Below are 19,313 nucleotides of genomic sequence, written 5' to 3' on the forward strand. Positions count from 1 at the left end.
GGAAAAGAAATAAATGGAAATCAAAATTGATAGATATTTATTTTATGGCTTCAGATAGCATTTCCTCGCAAGAATGTTCAATTAAGCATGCAATACAACGTTTTATTCATGTTCACACTCGATGATTACAATGGCAGAGATTTGTCATCAAAAAATGCTCTGACAGCAGCTGTCATTTCCTTGAAAATTTGATACAAAAATGAGGGTATGTGTAGGAAGGTTGCTTTTTATATTGGATCGTTTATCGACATTATTTGTTGTCCAAAATTCTAGAAAATAATTATTTTCAATTGTTTCTCCTCCCAACTCCATTTAATTCGTGATTGAGTTATCTGTCTCCAGTAACAATCCACCACAACCACAGAATATGCATTCTAATGAGATATACACCGTGTTTCAAGACTGGGTGGCATTATCCAGTCTCCTGCTTATAAATCATGTAAATTACGTTATCAGCAGTGGGATTATCCAAAAGTCCTCAAATAAATTGAATTAACCATTCACCATCTTCAATAATTCAATCTTAACTGAAATGCTGGAACGGTAGACGATGAAATGAAAGACCGACTAACGCAAGACTGTAATTTTCAACCGGTCTTTTAATTATCCACTTCTGATGGAGTGTTTACATAAAGGGGAGGTAGATATACGAAATTTTTAGGTACGCAGTAGGTATGTCAAACATCGTTGAGAAATTCGGTGTCCTTCATACCTGAAGTTTGGACGTTTGAACATTTGGGGTGCTTAAAAAAGCTCAAATGGAAAATTCGGTAAATTTTTTATGGGGAATCGGTTACACAAAAGAAACTTCGATAGATGTTTCCAGATTTTTTCATCTATATGTTGACGTAGATCTGACCAAAACAATCTTGAGACTACCCCTCAAAACAGTTACCGACGCCTTTGGTTCTTCCAGAAATCGTCAAGTATTTATCGCTGGCAATAAACGTTTCGCAACTAGGTTTCTTGATACTCAACATTGTACCTACATCTTCTCTTTCTTAGGGGGCTCATAAAGCATAAAATATGGTATCGTGTAACAGGAAAAGGGGTGGACTCTCCCTTCTCATGGGATATTCATAGCAGCAGGCCATGTGCTACGAATTACAGCACCTTTATGTCTGTGATTTCAGTTTTACTACCTACAGTGCACGTGCCAACCTCAACATTTCCTTCGCTTCAAGTGTTAACCACAAAGATATCTCTAAGAACAGACGGTGATTTTTTTGATGGATGGTTCCTACTTCTACCAAATGGATTGGATATGCATTGAGGATAAAGCTTTGTCATTAGGGATGAAGAGTTTCATCATGAAATAGTTGCATTTGCTCGAAATGGACAAAACCAATCAGAACTCAACAGCACTCTGACTATTTCATCCTGGATATCTAAGGTACTTTTCAAGAGTGTTCAATGAGAGAGAGAGTGAAGAAAGAATAAAACAAAGTATGAATATATGAATCAACACTGAAATAGATATTCTTTTTCTCATGAAGAGTAGAAACAGTCAGAGGTTAACAGTCCTCACTTATTTTGTATGGCATATTTCAAAGAATACTTTTCAAAGTGCTCAATGAAAGAGAGCGAAGAAAGCATAAAACAAAGTATAGGTACTTAAGAAACAAATAAAGAGAGTATCTATATTAGTCAACGCTCAATCAAATATCAATCAGAGAGGAGCAGTAGAGAAGTAGAGTATTTGGATGATTTAGGTTTTCTGATGCTGTGAAATTTCATTTTTCACAATTATACATAGGCAGAAAAAAAAATCACGAAATGTACATGATTTGTTCATTTTTATTTCCTATACTCACGCAATTTGAAAGGAAATACAGATAGATCTTAACGTCAACTTGGGATTAAAAAATCAACGATGTATTCCAGAAAAACTGCAGAGGGAATGTTTTATGTGTGCCACCCTTTGAGCTTGTCGTGCTAGCACTTCTAATCAAAAGTCACTCAGAAAAAAAAAACAAGCAGTTAGTAAATTCTGTTTCTTTTCATTCAGTGCAGAGAAGATGTACTGTGGGGTTAATATAAAGCGAAAGGATGGAGTGTTAGTTCCTTTGATTCGGAGAAAAACAAACAATTCTCGCCTTCAACGGATGTTAGTTCTACGCACGTGTCAACACACACTTCTTACCGTGAAAATTTCTGCGTAATTATCGAAATTGCTGTTAGATTCTCTTTCCGAGCTTTCGCGTCCCATTCCATCCTCGCATCCATTTTTTGTTTGACATTCTTTCGTTATTTCAGAACGATCTACGGTATCGTTTTCTTTCGTCGAGGCTTCGTTTACTGTTCTATCGTTGGTTTTGTTTTCGTTTTTCGAATTTCTGTGGCTGGTTTTCTTCGTTTGTCTGTGGAGGCGCCAGCTCGTGTCTGTGTACCTCGTGACGGCTTCCTGAAAAGTCATAACATTTTTCCACTTGTACACTTGGTTCGTTGTTAGTTCATGGATTTGGCGATGTTAGGAAATAACCAGAAGGATTTCGTTTCACGCGATGATAAAATGAGACCTTCTTGTGTGGCTTTTTGGCTATTAAATTTGACAGGACGCACTCTTTGAGTAACAGATCATCAATCACGAAAAGTGATCAATCAAAGACAAACCTATTCGTTACTCAATTACGTCATTAATAAGGTTGAATAATGAATAATAATAATTATGAAGTGTGATGTGTATTAGCATTGAGTATTAAATTCAATACTCAATGGTATCAGTCAATATATATACAGGGTGAGTCTTTGACTTGTACAAATATTTTAACAGTACATTCTTGAGGTCAAAAGAAACACTTCCTTTCTGTACCATTCCCGATTCCGCCCTGTAAAAAGATATAGCTATTTTAAGTTTTCATAATGAGCTGTGCCAGCCCTGGAGACACAAAATAACCTTCAGAATAACTAGCTAAAGCTGTGAAAATACATATCTCCTGATCTTTTAAACAGAGTTTTATTCAGCTAGAGTACCCAATTTCTGAAATTTCACAGATAGTTTTTAATTTTTGAACAGTAAATTACTCGAAAACTGCGCATTATACGAGAAAATATGAAGAATACTTTTATTTTACAAGATGTTCAAATATTCTTCAGATAGCGTCCAACTTACTTTCAAGAGTTGGGTTCTTTGAATTTTTGGTATTTTTATGTTACGTAATGGTCATAATGAGAAAACTGGAAGACGTGGGTGATATTTTGTGTTCGGAAAAGATTCATCAAATAAATGAAAAACTATATTCCGAAATTTCATTCGATAAAACCGTTTGTGAGATAGAACTAAAAAGAATTTTTTTTATGGTTTTCCAACAACCTTGCAAACCGAGTCTTTCCCTGGGCGTCATCGGAAATATAAATTCGATTTCACAATTTTGGCTCGCCCGGTATATTATAACCTGTACCTTCGGCATTGTTTTTCGAGCGATTATACATTGGGTTACTCCCGAACAACTAACCGAATCCTATTATCTCGCTCGCTGTGTGTTTATGTGTTATTAGCAGATGTGTATTAGGCGCAAAATACAGTTTGCGGTGTGGTGTAGTTCAAAAAAGTTATTTATGAAGACATGATGTTATACCTTCAACGTTTTCGCCTTGTTTCAAGATGCTTTTTTTAACAACCTTTCGAGATCACCAGTTTTTCTCTTTTTTTCCAATTAAATAGGGATAATACCTGCGCATTTTCGATATCTAATCTATCTCAAGAGATGAGAAGCATAGCAAAGGAGAAAGAAGCCAATTTTTTCATCTGAATTCGATTAACACCTCAAATAGAGATCAGACAAAGTTGTAGTTGCTATTAGAAATTCTGATAATGGAAACCAGACTAGTGATAATAACCACATAACGCTTCGTATTCAGTTATATGATAAAAATACAGCTAAAAAAAAAAATTAACATTCCAAACAAAATAATTTTATATCATAAGGAAGTGTACCTGTTCCAGTTTACATAATTCCTCTGGTGTGAATAATTTATTATGTCCGTTGGCCATGACAGTAGATTAGACCATTATCAATCCATGACAGCCATAAGGATCAGCACTCAGCACCAAATTTCACTTTCAACAACACACAACGCACAATGTCACAGAAGGAACACAAATTAGCAGTTCGAATTTCTCAATAGGATTTATTGATCATGCCGACACTTCCTCCAAGCTCAAGGTAACATACAAATTAATATTATTCAACTACACCAGGATCATACACCATGGCATCGATGGGAAAGTTGGAAATATCAGCATTTCAGGAAAACACTGCGACTGCGGATCGCGAATGCATTTCCTAACGACAATTGGCTATTATTTTTAACTCGGAGGAAATGAAATGGGCGAATTGAACTAATGGACAGGCGGGTACAAGGATTACTGCTTTTTCCCGACGAAAACAAACTGCTAATAGTGTTGGTTGCGTCACTTATCGCAAAATTTATAATTGATATAGACCGGATAAAATTTGTGGAAACCCTAGGTCAGCGATGCGGTAATTAATTGATTGCTGTTTTGATGGTTTCGATTGGATAATCAACCGTGAGGTTCTAAAGGGGCTAATTGGCAATTTTCACGGATACTTGGGTCTTCAAGAACTCATTTTCCAATTGAACTTGGTCTAGATGAGTCAGGCTGTTCGGAACAACAAATGTAGGGGATTTTCAGTGAAAGTGAGGAAATTCAGGAGGTATTTCTGGGCTAAGAATGATTCTAGCACTCATCAACTACTGTATACAGGCAGGGCCGTTCTGCGTCAGCCGCCCTTATGCCCTACACATCTAATAGAAAAGACACAGAAAAGTAAAAACTGCATAGTGATTTATTTCTCACAATACTGATATTCTAAATCCGAATTTTTTTTATTTTTCGAACTATATCGATCCGGGTCATTTTTGTGACTAACTCGAGGTCGTAGATTACGAATATGCAATTAGATTTGTCCTAGGATTAGTATTTTAGGAAATAAATGAATTTTAGTGCAGAATTTCGAAAAAATTCGTCAACTTTGAGGAGCTGTAGCAGCCAGAAAAAATTTACTGGACATATGTTGATTTTTTTGGTGATAGATTGATCCTTCGCGAATTAAAAAATCCAACTTTTATTCGCCTACCGCGAACAGTTCAGATTTTATGATTTTTTCCACGAAGGTCCAAAATTTCGAAATTTTCATTGATCATAACTTGAAAACTAAATCTTTCAGCAGAATTCTGTTTGCATATTCTTGATCTACGCCCTCGATTTAATGAATAGTCAAGTTTTGGTGAAAATTGGGGAGATCGAAAATTTTTCCGAATTTTCCATACATATGCATGGAAAAATTTCGATTTTTTCGAAAAATATTTTTGGTCTCCGATCAAAACCAAATTAATACTGTGGACTAATTCGAGGTCTAAGATAACGAATATGCAAACAGATATTTTTAAAAAAATTTATTTTTCAAGTTATGGCCGATGGAAAATTGGAAAATTTGGACCTTCGCGAAAAAAATCATAAAATCTAAGATGTTCGCGGTAGATGAATGAAAGTTGGAAATTTCTATTCTTGAAGGAACCGTCTATCATAAAAAAAATCAGCATATGTCTAATTTTTTTTTTCTGGCTGCTACAACTCCTCAAAGTTGACCAATTTTTTCGAAATCTTCTACTAAAAGGTATATAACTCCTAAAATACTGATCCTACAAAAAATCTAATTGCATATTTGTGATCTACGATCTCGAATTACTCAATAAAATGACCCGGGTCGATATATTTTGTACTATTTAAAGAAACAGGACCAAGTGGCTACCGCCCCTTCTGATGGTCACCCGCGTACGGGGCACGCGCTATATCCCCGCTAGGAACGGTCCTGTATACAGGGTGAGTCTCTGATATTCTTTTCATTCGATAAAACCGTTTATGAGAACTAAAAATAACATTTTCTTAAGGATTTTTTATGTCTGATGAATTATGTTAATTTCCTCATATTTTGGCAACTGCTCATCAGAGCCACGCATAAGGTAAAGGTACGAATTCTTAAGAAGTGCAAGAATTCCCTGATGAATTATTTATCGTATGCTGCGTATAATACGAAAACAATTATGACATCACCTATACACGTGAATGAATTTATAATAAGTGTACCATAATGATGATGTAGCTATCATTCCGATCAACCGTTTTGGTAGATTGTGCATCCTCAAAATATTTAATTTTTCAGGGACCAGGCAATGTTTAGAATGAATCACACGGTACTATTTCTCTATTTCCGGTAGGATACCAACTGAAGCCAAAATAATTACTTGTTCTATCCGGTCCATCATTACTTGTGCGTCTATTATCCGATTCCATATTGTGAATATTTGCGTGTATGTGAGATATGAGCATACGTAATGTTTATCATTGAAACGGCTCATAAATTATGATATTATGGATGTTGGATCAAGGAATTTTCAGTTTTTAAAGACTCGAGAGTGATAATGAGAACGTCAGTTAATCATATTTAATTTCATTGATTTGAAGTTGGAACAATGTAGATCTATATTATTATGGATACTTTTCTAATGAAAGTCATAGGTCGAATGCTGATGGAGAATTTTTTGTTTCATTCTGTGAATGCACAAATTGAATCACCCTCTAGAACCAATTGGACTACATATTAATTTTTCTTGAAATTCTTGGAACCCTAGCTGAAATCTCCCCTCATGTCTTTCGATAGAAGGTCAAGTGAAACATTAGCTTACAAAAATTGTTTCCATTCGAATATGGTTGTAACCTATTTTGATTCATAAATTCAAAATATCAACCGACTATACTGGTTGGTTTAAAAGTTATGAGAAACTCAAATTTTAGGTGACTACATGAAGCACCCTGTATCTCGGTTGTGGAATTGATCAGACCTATCATATATGGGTTTTTTGGACTCGCCTAGGGTAGCTCAGGCTTAGGTTATTGTATGTTCATTTACCAATAAAACACCCTGTATACAGATTTCCCACGTTCACTTTATAAATTTTCCTTGGCAACAAAGGATCTATGGAATTATGGAAATCACTTTCACTCACTGCATCGCTCAACCGAGAGCGCTTTCCGACAACCAAATTTTCCGAACTTTTTCACCAGGTTACAGCTCGGACGTTACAGCGATTCTAATCAACTACTACTACTACTGGGACGGAGAGCTTCCTCTTCCATCCTGATGCCTGTTTTGTTTACATTTGAACACATTCAACTTCCAGATATTCAAACTAGCCGCGCTGTTTGTACAGTCTGCATAGCTGCATTCTTTGTGAGAGAAGCTCATAGAAATGAAAATCTGGATATTAGGAATTTCCTGGAGATTGTTTCACTTGAGGCGACGTGCAGAGCTGATGATATAGGATAGGCGACCTGAATATATCGACAATGTTATTTTTATGGAGACTACATGTCTAGTCCAATCGGTTTTATGGGTGGATATCTCGCTCCGTTGGAAATAAAAGTTTTTGTTTCATTAGCCAGGATCTATAAAATTTAACGGAGTGAAAATCTACGGTGGGTAAGACGAGGCTATAGAAATTATATTTTACGCGAAATATTCCATCCTGTATGAACTAACTAATGGAAAATGGTAGTACACTGGACTTGGACTGGACCAATGAACGAGTGACTCGCTAAAAAGACACAAATTTGCTTTCATCCTAGATGTATCCACAACTATAGTTGAAAAATTCCTTATGAAGGTTTTTAACTTGGTTATATGATTTATTTCGTATTCGATATAGCTGCAATAAATTTGTCTATTTTCAAATCGAATTCAGATATTATGCAGGAGAAAATAAGAATCATAATGCTTCTACAATACCCCCATCGATCGTTCTCATATTATCAAACTGAAAGCCATTTTATACTACCTTCCTGTGACAAATCAGCACAATAAATTCTGATCGTATTCCACAAGGACAACGAACTAGAGGCTGAAAAGGAAAATTCCTTTCGATTTCTAGCGTACAATTTTCAACGGACAATAAATCTTGATTGTCTTAAACTATCGTTTCTGAATACCTGCATATCACCCCGATCTGTATTTATTTTTATATCTTGCCCGGCTATATGAAACGAAAGATTTATTTGTCAACCCACACAACGGCTGCCATTTCAACATCAATTTCGTAATTCTAAACTATGAATAACTTTTTATTCTTATAAAAGTTAGAAGTCACAGTTCCGCATTCTGTGAATTGATATGAATTAATTACAGAGCTAAGCGCTCGAGATAAGAAAATTAAATATAAGCGACGTTTAGTAGGATCAGGAGATAAGATATAAAAATGCGGAGTATGTTTTTCCTAATAGAGCGCAGGCATTTTCCTGCCCACATCAAACGTATTCACAAACTGCCGAGAAAACGGGCAGAAAATTATCATTACAAACCTATCTTCTATAAGGTTCAACACATTCGTGTGTTTCCCAAAAATCTATATTCTTTCTTCCCTCATACCATGATATAAAGCACTGTACCAATTGTTATATAGCTGAATATCGATGCAAATTCCATGGAGACAATGAAGGATTTCATTTAGGATTCAGAGATCCCTATGTTATTGTTTGTGAACCAATATTGGCCATAAATTAAGTTAGGCAAGCCGGATGAATATCCAACAACGACAGTGCAATATCAAGTAGGTCAACGATGATGGTGGAACAAATTGTTCAGGTCAGATGCAAATTGCTTCTGACTCATGGTGACAGCTAACTAATTTGTTAATTGGTACATATCGTGTATCGTCTTCAATCAGACCCTTCTAGGGTAGTCGAGGTACAGGAGATGGTCCGCAAGGATTTATGGGACTCTCATGAGATTTTAAACATCGAGTTTTGGTTTCATCTGTGATTTCCGGAAGTCGAACAATCAAACAGTTCGAAATTGTTGTTTTCCCTCAACTCCAGTTTTTCCTTGATAGCTCTGAAAGTTTCTATTTAGGGATAGAGTTTATTTAATCGTAATTTGTAATTTGAACATCTTTTTAGCCAAGGTAAGGCATAGTGTTCAATTTGCCATCAAATGAAAAGAAAGTTTACAGTCAAATACCCCAAGGTGCAGAATTTCAGCACCAAATTGTTCTCTATAAACGTTTTATAGGTCATCCACCGTTGGACACCCTATATATATATAGCTTATTACTTGAGCGATAGAGTATAAGATCAGAGCTAAGCCAACTCATTAATATATTTTGACATGAGTTTTTCATTCCTTATAACGTGAATGTTAACAAAGGCCATTTTTTTTTTCTGCGTTCATCATAGAATATAATAAATCCTCTTCTGAACCTAATGAACAATCGCCTACTAACGATATTCAATATATTCCAGTACGATCGAAATACATCCAAGAGGGCGGAGAAATTTAATTGAAGGTCGGCTGATCGATAATCACAAAATCCGAATTTAACTCTTGATTTATCCTTTTAATAAGCGACCGTCAGTGAATAACCTACGTTAACGAGGAAATGGTGAGATATCCTTTTGAGCATTCAGATTTGGGTATGGCTGAAATGGATTTACGACTGAATAAGATATCGATATTGGATACACTGGATACACAGGTCGGATATCGAGGATCATCAGTGATTGCGAACTGCTTTATCGGAGTATTATCGATGTTGGAGATGATTGAGACAAACCAGGATCGATCGAAGGTTGAATCCAAAATAATACACTGCGCAAAAAAATTAACGCACATTCTGAAAATCTCAATTTTAATAAGAGTTAACTCTACATTGACTTAATAACTTATTTTTTATGTTCTCTCGGGAAGGTTTTGAACGAAACAAGACACATTAAAAGAAAGAAAAATTCAGGATTTCACCGAATCTTATGTGAAAGAAGAGAAATGAACAATTTTCAAAATACTGCAATGCTGATAAGTGATTTAATACTTGGTATTTCCACCCCTTACGTTAATTACAGCTCGGCAACGACGGTTCATACTCAAAATGAGTGATCTTAAAATGTTCTGATCTAATCCTTCCCAGATTTCTCCGAGTTGGATTCCTAAGTCATTAAGAGTAGCTGGATGATTTTCTGAACTTCTCAGCATTCTATTGAGGTTGTCCCAAACCTGCTCAATCGGATTGAGATCTGGACTTCTTGCTGGCCGTTCCATTCGAGAGACTTCAACCTCTTCAAGGTACTCCTGAACGATGCGCGCACGATGGGGTCTGGCATTATCGTCCATAAAAAAGAAATTTTCACCAATGTATGGGGCAAATGGCACTACATGCTCTTCAAGAATGTTCCTTATATAGTTATCAGCATTCATAGCTCCATTATCAACGACCACTAGGTCTGTGCGAGCAGTCAAAGATATTCCACCCCATAATCGATCCTCCCCCGAAACCAGTAGTATTCAGGAAATTGCACTGAGCATATCTTTCATGTGGACGTCTGTATACAAGGGAACTCCGATCACAATGGTAGAGGCAGAATCTAGACTCATCTGTGAAGAAAACTCTTTCCCAATCGGCCTCTTCCCAATGGATATGCTCTCTCGCAAAATCCAAACGCGGCCTTCGATGGGCTGGGGTAAGAGCTGGGCCTCTTGCCGCGACACGAGGCCTTAAATCATATTCTCTGAGTCGATTTCTTATTGTCTGAGTGCTTATTTGCACCTCATGAGTTTGCTCAAGCTGAATTTGAAGGAGGCGAGTGGTTGCAATCCTTTGTCTCAACGAAGAATCTCTCAAGTAACGTTTTTGAACGGCAGTTGTTATCCGTGGTCTACCCTGTCCTGGTCTTCGGACATTCATACCTGTCTTCCTGAATCGCTGCAACATTCTGGACACACTTGTATGGGAAACTCCAAACCTTTCTGCAATTCTTGTGTATGTCCACCTTTTTTCTCGCAAAACTACCGCTTGGGCACATTCCTCTTGGGTCAAATTGCATGTTTCGCGTTGCATAGCGATCGAGTGTAGAAAATCAAACGAAAGAAAAACTATTGATCACTAGAATTGATCGAGACAACTGATTTTAGAATGGAGCCAATACGTTCAAAATCTGATAATATCATCTTTTTTTATTCCAGCTGGGAAAAAACATCTGTATTGAAGAAAACCGTTGAAAGTGGATAATATATGCATGCATAATTCTGATAAAAATAATTATCATTGAGAACACCTTCTGTTGTAGAATAAATTTGAGATTTCCATAATGTGCGTTAATTTTTTCGCGCTGTGTAGTCCGACCAGAGTCAATGTTTGTACCTCATCCCAAGGAGTCCCAAAAATGTAAGGAGTGTTCAAATTTTCACCCATTTTTCTCCAGAGAAAAGGAGGTCTTTCCGGATATGTAAAGGTAAAAATGTTTGTTATTGTGCGAATATGTTGTCTCCATTCACCGGATCCTCACAAAGGCCATATCTCGAATAGCAAACACCACGTACACTTTAATTCACGTCATATTCAGACACGTGTGAATGGACCCAGCCTCGCATTGTGCCGGGATTTGAACACGCGGAAAATTTATTGCCGGGAAAAAAGAGTGTCTCTCACAATGAAGACATCTCGCCAAGTTTCCATCTACAATTCCTCGTGACTGCGGCGGGTCCAGTCAAAGGGAACGAAGAAATATTTTTGTCGGAGTGTTTGGCGAATGGGTAGCTGCAAATAAAGAGATTCGTGCCTTACAGTCACGTCGAAGAGAGCCAAGGCTAACGTGACTATTAATTTTGGGTAATCTAGAGGTAGAGATCGGCCGGTTCTCGGAACAGACTCTATGTGGACCACTGTGAACGGGGTGAGCCTTGTTAAGCCCTGATTTTTCACTCTTAGACAACTCAATCCACAGAAATGAAATATGTATTTTAAATCTGAAAAACGATTCTAAAGACACGGAATTCATCTACAGGGTGAGTCTAAGACTCGTACAAATACTTTAACAGTAGATTCTTGAGGTCAAAAGGGACACTTTTTTCCTTTACTATTTTTTCCGAATCGGCTCGATTGAAAAGATACAGGCTGTTGACAAACCATTAAAAATGATATTTTTAGTTCTGTCTCACAAATGGTTTTATCGAATGAAATGAATTTCGGAATATAGTTCTTCATTTATTTTTTGAATCTTCTTTAAACACAAGATATCACACAAGTCTTCCAGTTTTCTCATTATGACCATTACGTAACATAAAAATACCAAAAATTCAAAGAACCCAAAACTCTTCAGCCTAAGTTTGACGCCATCTAATGAATATTTGAACGTTTTGTGAAATAAAAGTATTCTTCATATTTTCTCGTATAATGCGCCGTTTTCGAGTAATTTGGTGTTCAAAAATAAAAAAAATATCTGTGAAATTTGCAAAATTGGCACTTTGGCTGGATACAACTCTGTTTGAAATATCTACAGATGTGTAGTGTCACAGGTTTAGCCAGTTATTCAGAAGATAATTTTGTTTTTTCAGGGGTGGCATAGCTCATTATGAAAACTATGACTAGAGTCATACGGGGTAACTGAGCGCAGTGGGTAAGTGTGCGCAGTGCATATATCTCGACTATGCAATGTAAGAAAGAGGGGTTCATTTGGGTGAAGCAAGGGCGCAGAATCGCCATATTAGTTTTTCATAGGAGTGCGCCGTGCCACGTTTCTTCAACTTTTTATTTGCAATCAATCAAATTCACTAGTTTTCTTGTTAATTTTTAGCATCTCTGCACATTCTGCCAGGTCCAAGTTCCGAGTCCCTCAGTGTTAAACAATATTTTATTCGATCATGGGCATATTAATCTAAATATATAATAAAAAAATTTAGGTTCTCTTAGCTGTTCAACTCTATAAGAACGTCCATTCAAATTTTCGCTTACTGGGGAAAGTGTGCGCGGGTAAGTGTGCGCATAGATTCATTATATGGACATTAGTTCAGTGAGGAATAAATTATAACATTGTTGACTTTCTTGGTTAAGACTCGATCAATATTGTCCTATTTGTTAAGAAAAAACTGAAGAGCCACCAACAGGGAAATGTATCAAGTGTTGTGTTCACCAAGAATTGTGGCACGAACAATAATGCGCTGCTTGTAAAAAGGCTCTTCTGTATTGACAATAAACAGCATTTCTCTAATATTGTAACATTTTGATGACATTATTTTGTAATTTGTTTTGATTATGTGGTTCACTAAGCACTGCGTTCACTTACCCCGTAAGGGTGCGCACACTTAACCGCAATACGGGGCATGTGAACGCACTCCGACTTTCTCTATTAAATTCTTTTTTGCGGAAAGAAAACGTTTTTGTTTGTTTGCTTTTTGATGTTTTCTTATAGATTAGAAAATTCTCTATTTTATGAATTTGTTTTAATTTTCCTAGCTTCAACATTTGAAACAGGTTATGGCTTGAAAGGCAAAAGTGCGCACAGTTGCCCCGAATGACTCTATATCTTTTTATCAGGGCTACAGTCAAAACACTTGTACGAGTCAAAGATAATACTTTTTTCCACTTGTTTTCCAAAAAGTTGTTCCTTTCAAAAAATCATGTGTCGAGAAATTCTTTTGGCTCGACTATACTTTCATTTCGTTTTCAGATGACGAGATTATTTGCAAGAGCATCTTTCGTCAATCTGCCTCTTTGCTAGAAGAAATAAATTCGCTTCACATCAAGTTTTGTATAATTGTGAATGTACTGCCGTCACCGCCCACTCAATCTAAACTAGAATCTAGTGAAGCATGCGAATTATTTGGACGAAGCCTTGAACTCAATCCTGCCACATATTTTTCACACACTCCCTTTATGAAACTAAAATCGGTGGTTTATTTCAATACTTCACATGCTGGAACAAAAATTTCCTTTCCTGCCTGCCATATTCATCCCTAATAAACTAATAAGAGACTTTTTGAGAGCAGAAGCACATCATCATTAAGAAAGTTTTCACGAAACGGTAGATTCTAATAATGATCAATCTCAGACCAACTTCTCGACGGGTTACATGATCCTAATAGATTTATATGAGATGAAAATTCCCAAAACAAACCCCCGACCGTGGTTGAAAACTTCCACTATAACAACAGTAATATATTGGCGTGGTCGTAAACTGCGAAACTAGATACGAAAACCATGGATGAATAATGAAGGACTCTCCTATGCTTTTTCGTGAACATGACCTAATAATAAACCCCCTTCAACACGAACACCCATTTGGCAAAGTGGATGAATTACTCCTAACCTAGTTGGCCCATTTTTCAATCTTATCGGAGCTTCCTGGGGGTCACGATAGTTGTCTCCTAATAGAAAATCGATGCAGATCTCATTTTCATTGCGTTACTAGCGAAAATTACTCTTTGCAGGTAGGTGGGTGATAGATGCAGCGAAAACTGCGATAAAAATAACTTCGTTATTTTGTACTGAACGTTCATGGGTTGAAACAACTACAGTCGGCAAAATTTTTAATTTTAAAGGCTCTCCACCAAATTATAGTACTCAATCAGTGAAACGCTTTGACCCTAATTTGGTTTGTTGTCTAAACAACAGCGTTTCTTCAAGTGAAACGTAAGTTTCGTTAATTGAAGCAGTTGGTTGAACCTCCTCCAATTTGTTGGCTTCGGAGATCTTAAAAACGCACGTGAGGTTGAGCATAAGTCATAATAATGAATTGTTGTGGCCAAACTATTGTTTACATCGTATTTATAGCTTCATTGTTCAGATCGCCAATTGGAAATTAGGTCTCCATTGTGTCGATTTGGAAAAATTGGACTTATCTACTTCCTCATCTGGGAGGAAGACAGCGTGAGATGTTCAGAACACGCTTAAAGTGCCAGTTCTTGATTTTTCAGAACTTGAATTGTACCATCGAAAAAAGTAAATTTTTGCACGTCTGTTCCAAGAAACAAGAGAGTTGCAAGTTGTGCCAGTTCCATATTATTTTAGAATTTCAAACGATTAGGTTGATAAAGATTTTGTGGTAAAATTCAATTCTATTCTTAAAAAAAGATCTAGGCACTGAAAATCTTCAGGTTATAGTGAAGATACAAATTTTCGATGGCATAAAACATGTCGATAGTTTATAAGCTATAGATATTTGAAATTTAGTCCTCAAAAACTCGACGTTTTTGGAAATGTTTGGAGAACAATGTCTGGTTATGGATTTGAACGTGTTTCGAAGCCTTTCTCTCAAGCTTTACACGTGTGGGGTCGTTTTGGTCCCAAAGGAACAACTCTTTCCCCGCTAAATCATTCGGCAGGGTACACTTAAGAAAACTCTACAACTTACATCGAAAAATTTCCCCATCTTAACGAGACTGCACGGTAATTTTCACACAGCACGGCACTTAACTGCATCGCGTCCACATTATAGGTGTAATATCCCGGGGAAATCAATTTCCATTATTATTTCACACGGTACGCCTGGCCAACAGTGTGAAAATGGTGGAACCGGCCTTTTCAAGTTCGTGGAAGCGCAAATAAAACATGGCAATGTCCCATTCGTACAAGGAACAATCGATCCTGCGGTACTTCTATTTACGGATCGTGGTGTACGGTACGTGTAAACCTATTGGCCGCCGGGAGGCTGTAAAGGATACTTCAAACGTTATCATCGGGCTCTGTGCGTTGTCCCGTTTCTGTTCCTTATCAGCAATTCGGATTTTTAATGCCTTCACCTGGATTCTATTTCCCATATCGGCACGACCACGTTTCAGATTAACCCGTTAGAGTAGAGATTGGAGAGAGAGGTCCAAATAAGTCTGTAACTGCCAAAAAGGATCAAAAATCTCCCCGTCCAAGCTTTTCCTCAATAATAAGTGAGAGTGGATTGATGAAATTGTGTTTTTCGACAACGGTTCTATACTCCATTCACTTTTATTTTAGCAGTCGGTTGGCCATGGAAATTTGACGCATTTCATTCTGTATAGTACGAAAATGTGTGGTTATGACGCTTGTCAAAACATTTTTGGGTTTTAAATCAACGCTATGTTGCCCGTTCTACGTGAAAGTTTCTGTACGTATTTTATCACAATGTCGAATCTCTTCGGAAAATATGTGACGAACATAATTGAAGTTTATACAAACTGATTGACAGCATGCCAAATCCAGCTATTTGCATGGAAAATACAAGAGATCAGTATAATATCATAATATGCACAAGCTTCAGGAGAGTTAATTTTCGTTATCTTCTTTGGCTAAAGTTTGAATACGTTACTCCAGTTGTAAATTTCAAAAATATTAACCCGAAGATGAAATGCATATGATGCAGTGGTTGGGAATGGGTATCTCCCGAAGGAATTAACAGATAATTACAAGAATGTTAAATTCATCAACAAAAATCATCTTGCATCAATATAAGTAAAAGGTATTAAAGGAAGTTTCAAGTCAAGATGAACTTCACCTTTGAACAAAAATTTCACATGAATAAACAATTAACAGGACAACTGGCGCGTATTTGTGGCTGTTCATCTTAATGCATTGAGATAATAATAATAATTAGGTATTTATTGGTACCTTAAGACATTTACAATGTATAGGACAAGTCAAATGAAAAATAGAAAAATCAATTTTCGGGAACTTATTCTACAATGACATTAATCGAAAATCCTGTAGTAAACTTTTCGCATTAATTCACTCAAACATAAAATTTTCAAATGCCACCACTTGTTTGGGTGTCCCAATAAAAGGAAATTCTTTGTCATCCTCTTCATTCACAATCTTTCTGATTGTGGAAATATTCAGCTGAAATATAAGTCGTTTAGATTCAGATGAAACATTATATAAATTCTCTTAAATTGAATATGTTCGCTGTTCGCTACCGTTTGACGTATTGTGGATTTTAGAATATCAGGGTATAACTATTAGAATCAGCGGACCTGAATTCTAAATAGCACTTCCTGCAACCCTGTCTCTTTTTTTCAATCACTTTCGGCATTTTCGTAATAAAAATTGATGTTAGTTGTGGCAACGGCGTTATGACGTTAACGACATTTCATGAGTGCCAACCTTACTCCGTTCTAGTTACAAAAACTTGAGAAAATTATTTCATGGCCAACCGACTGCTAAAATAAATGTGAATGGAGTATAGTTTTAGTTGATTTATTTTAGAAGCCAAAAACGATGAGATAGAAGAAGAAACGAAGATAGATAAGAAGAAAATCATGAATCAAGTCGGAAAATGTTCCTCTTAACGCAAACTCGATAGAATATTTTACTCCACAACTACAGGTCCAATAGTTTTTTATCTTTTCATAGCGTGAACATTTTCGAATAACTTTCACATCATCTCAGCCATAAAGTGTTACAAAATCATGGAATAAAATGGATACTGAAGTCCAAACAGTAGATTGAGACACAAACTGATGTGGATAATAATATTTTGTTGGGGAATTTTGCAAATTTCGAAAGAGTGCTGCTAAACGATTCGATCAAAATTGGTTTCGATATCAGGAAACGTGATAAAGGTATTAAACATGCGATGAAACGGCTGATAATACTTTTTTATTGTCGCATCGAATTTACCATTTCGTGTATGATTCACGCTGTTTGATCGGACGCGAAATATACCATTTCAGCCTATTTTCATCGTAGCTGACTCTGGAATTTCATGGATAGGAGGGACATAAAGTTCGCATCGGCCACTATTTGTTCTGGAAGATTGATTTTGTACATCTGCCTCGATGGTATTGAAACTGTTCGATGATTTAATGGGAAATTCTTCGAAACACACGAACGTATCGTAATCGATTTTACGCCCACCTTTATGATGGAAATATGGATGCAGCGAATGGTTTTTTTTCATTTCGATTCATCTGACCATTATTTTCTTTCTTGAATCCTCAGTTTTTGCAATTAAACCTTCTGTATTCATTATACCGTTCACAAGTAATATTTTCCTTCACATATTATAATTTCCTATATGTGCAATATGATTCTAAATAATTCAGAGTGGGTGTGCCAAAGACATCAGGAAAAATTATCGAACCCCTACTTCTGATCATTGGCATAGGTATCTTTCTTTTTTCTAAAGACACAAACAGTCATAGTAGAGCATAATTCCAATAAGTATCATTTTCCGATTTACAATTCCCTTTAGACGAAATTTCAAATAAAGCCATTCAACCCTGTTGCATAAACAAATTTGCGAATAAGTACTATCTGATGGATAAACTTTGGGCGAGTAACTGGTAAACAAATCCCATGTTTAAAACATAAATCTCATATTGTTAGCATCGTCATCTTGACCTCCAAGAGCACAATGCACGGCTAGACTGGCATTTTTCAAAACGATAGTAAAGTCAATGCCTTCGCATGACTTTGCACTTGAATAGAAGAGTTTATTAGTAACCAAACGCAGCCACATATGCTCATTCAATAGTTATTAATATGGATCGAAACTATCCTTCATTAGCGAGATGGTGATGATGATTTACCATTTTGCTCAGCTTCCTATAGGTACATTATAATTTGCTAGTACCACTCATTGTATACTTCGATGGACTCGTTTTGTTTTAGATGAATTACTGAAAAAATGGATGTACGTGCCACCTCTGGAAGAACAAACGTACCTTCAGAATAACTAGCTTAGTTTGTGACACTACGCATCTGTGGATCTTTTAAACAGAGTTGTATTCAGCCAAAGTACACAATTTTTCGAATTTCACAGGTATTTTTTTTTTTTTTTTTGAACATCAAATTACTCGAAAACGGCGCATTATACGAGAAAATATGAAGAATACTTTTATTTTACTAATAGTTCGAATATTCATTAGATAGCGTCCAACTTAGTTCCAAGAATTGGGTTCATTGAATTTTTGGTATTTTTATAGTAGGTACGTAATGGTCATAATGAGAAAACTGGAAGACTTGGATGATATCTTGGGTTCAGAAAAGATTCATGAAATAAATGAAAAACTATATTCCGAAATTCATTTCATTCGATAGAACCGTTTGCGAGATAGAACTAAAAATATTTTTTTTTTATATTTTTTCAACAGCCTGTATTTTTTAAACCAAGCCGATTCGGAAAAAATGGTAAAGAAAAAAAGTGCTTCTTTTGACCTCAACAATCTAGTTCAAAATATATTTATTTCCATAGGGCTGCCATAATAATTGTCAAAAGCTAACCACTATCCTGGGACATATTTCCATGTAGAATTTCCTTCTACCATCAACTCCACGGAATTCATGTGCCGTTTTGTGCAGGAAAGTCAATATCCTCGGTTTACCCAAAGCCACTTATTAGGTAATACCTACTACTCGATCTCTCATATCCAGATTCCAGTTTTTGTGGGATATAGCTGGCTGAAGGCCTCTGTACGCTACCGAGAAAGACGACAAAAGATCGCAAGCAATGTCAAATATCACCAAGCAGTCTACCTCGGCCCGTAAGAAGGTCATCC

The 19,313-nt window shown here is 36.4% G+C and overlaps 1 protein-coding gene across 9 annotated transcripts in view; it reads right to left on the bottom strand.

The window, feature by feature from the left end:
* The window catches only part of LOC123312445 (tensin-1), a 107,695-nt gene that overhangs the window by 41,043 nt on the left and 47,339 nt on the right, over positions 1–19,313 (bottom strand). For 5 of the 9 annotated variants that reach the window (XM_044896882.1, XM_044896878.1, XM_044896876.1 and 2 more), the window contains exon 4: positions 2,144–2,404. The exons of 1 other annotated variant lie outside the window; for it this stretch is intronic. In XM_044896882.1, coding sequence (XP_044752817.1) covers positions 2,144–2,404 — 261 coding nt within the window. Of the gene's footprint in view, positions 1–2,143; positions 2,405–3,937; positions 4,388–15,199; positions 15,490–19,313 lie in introns of those variants that run through there. 3 more of the 9 variants (XM_044896880.1, XM_044896879.1, XM_044896885.1) reach the window with 3 other exon arrangements.

The sequence above is a fragment of the Coccinella septempunctata genome, chromosome 4, assembly GCF_907165205.1.
Source record: "Coccinella septempunctata chromosome 4, icCocSept1.1, whole genome shotgun sequence".
Classification (NCBI taxonomy): Eukaryota; Metazoa; Arthropoda; class Insecta; order Coleoptera; family Coccinellidae; genus Coccinella; species Coccinella septempunctata.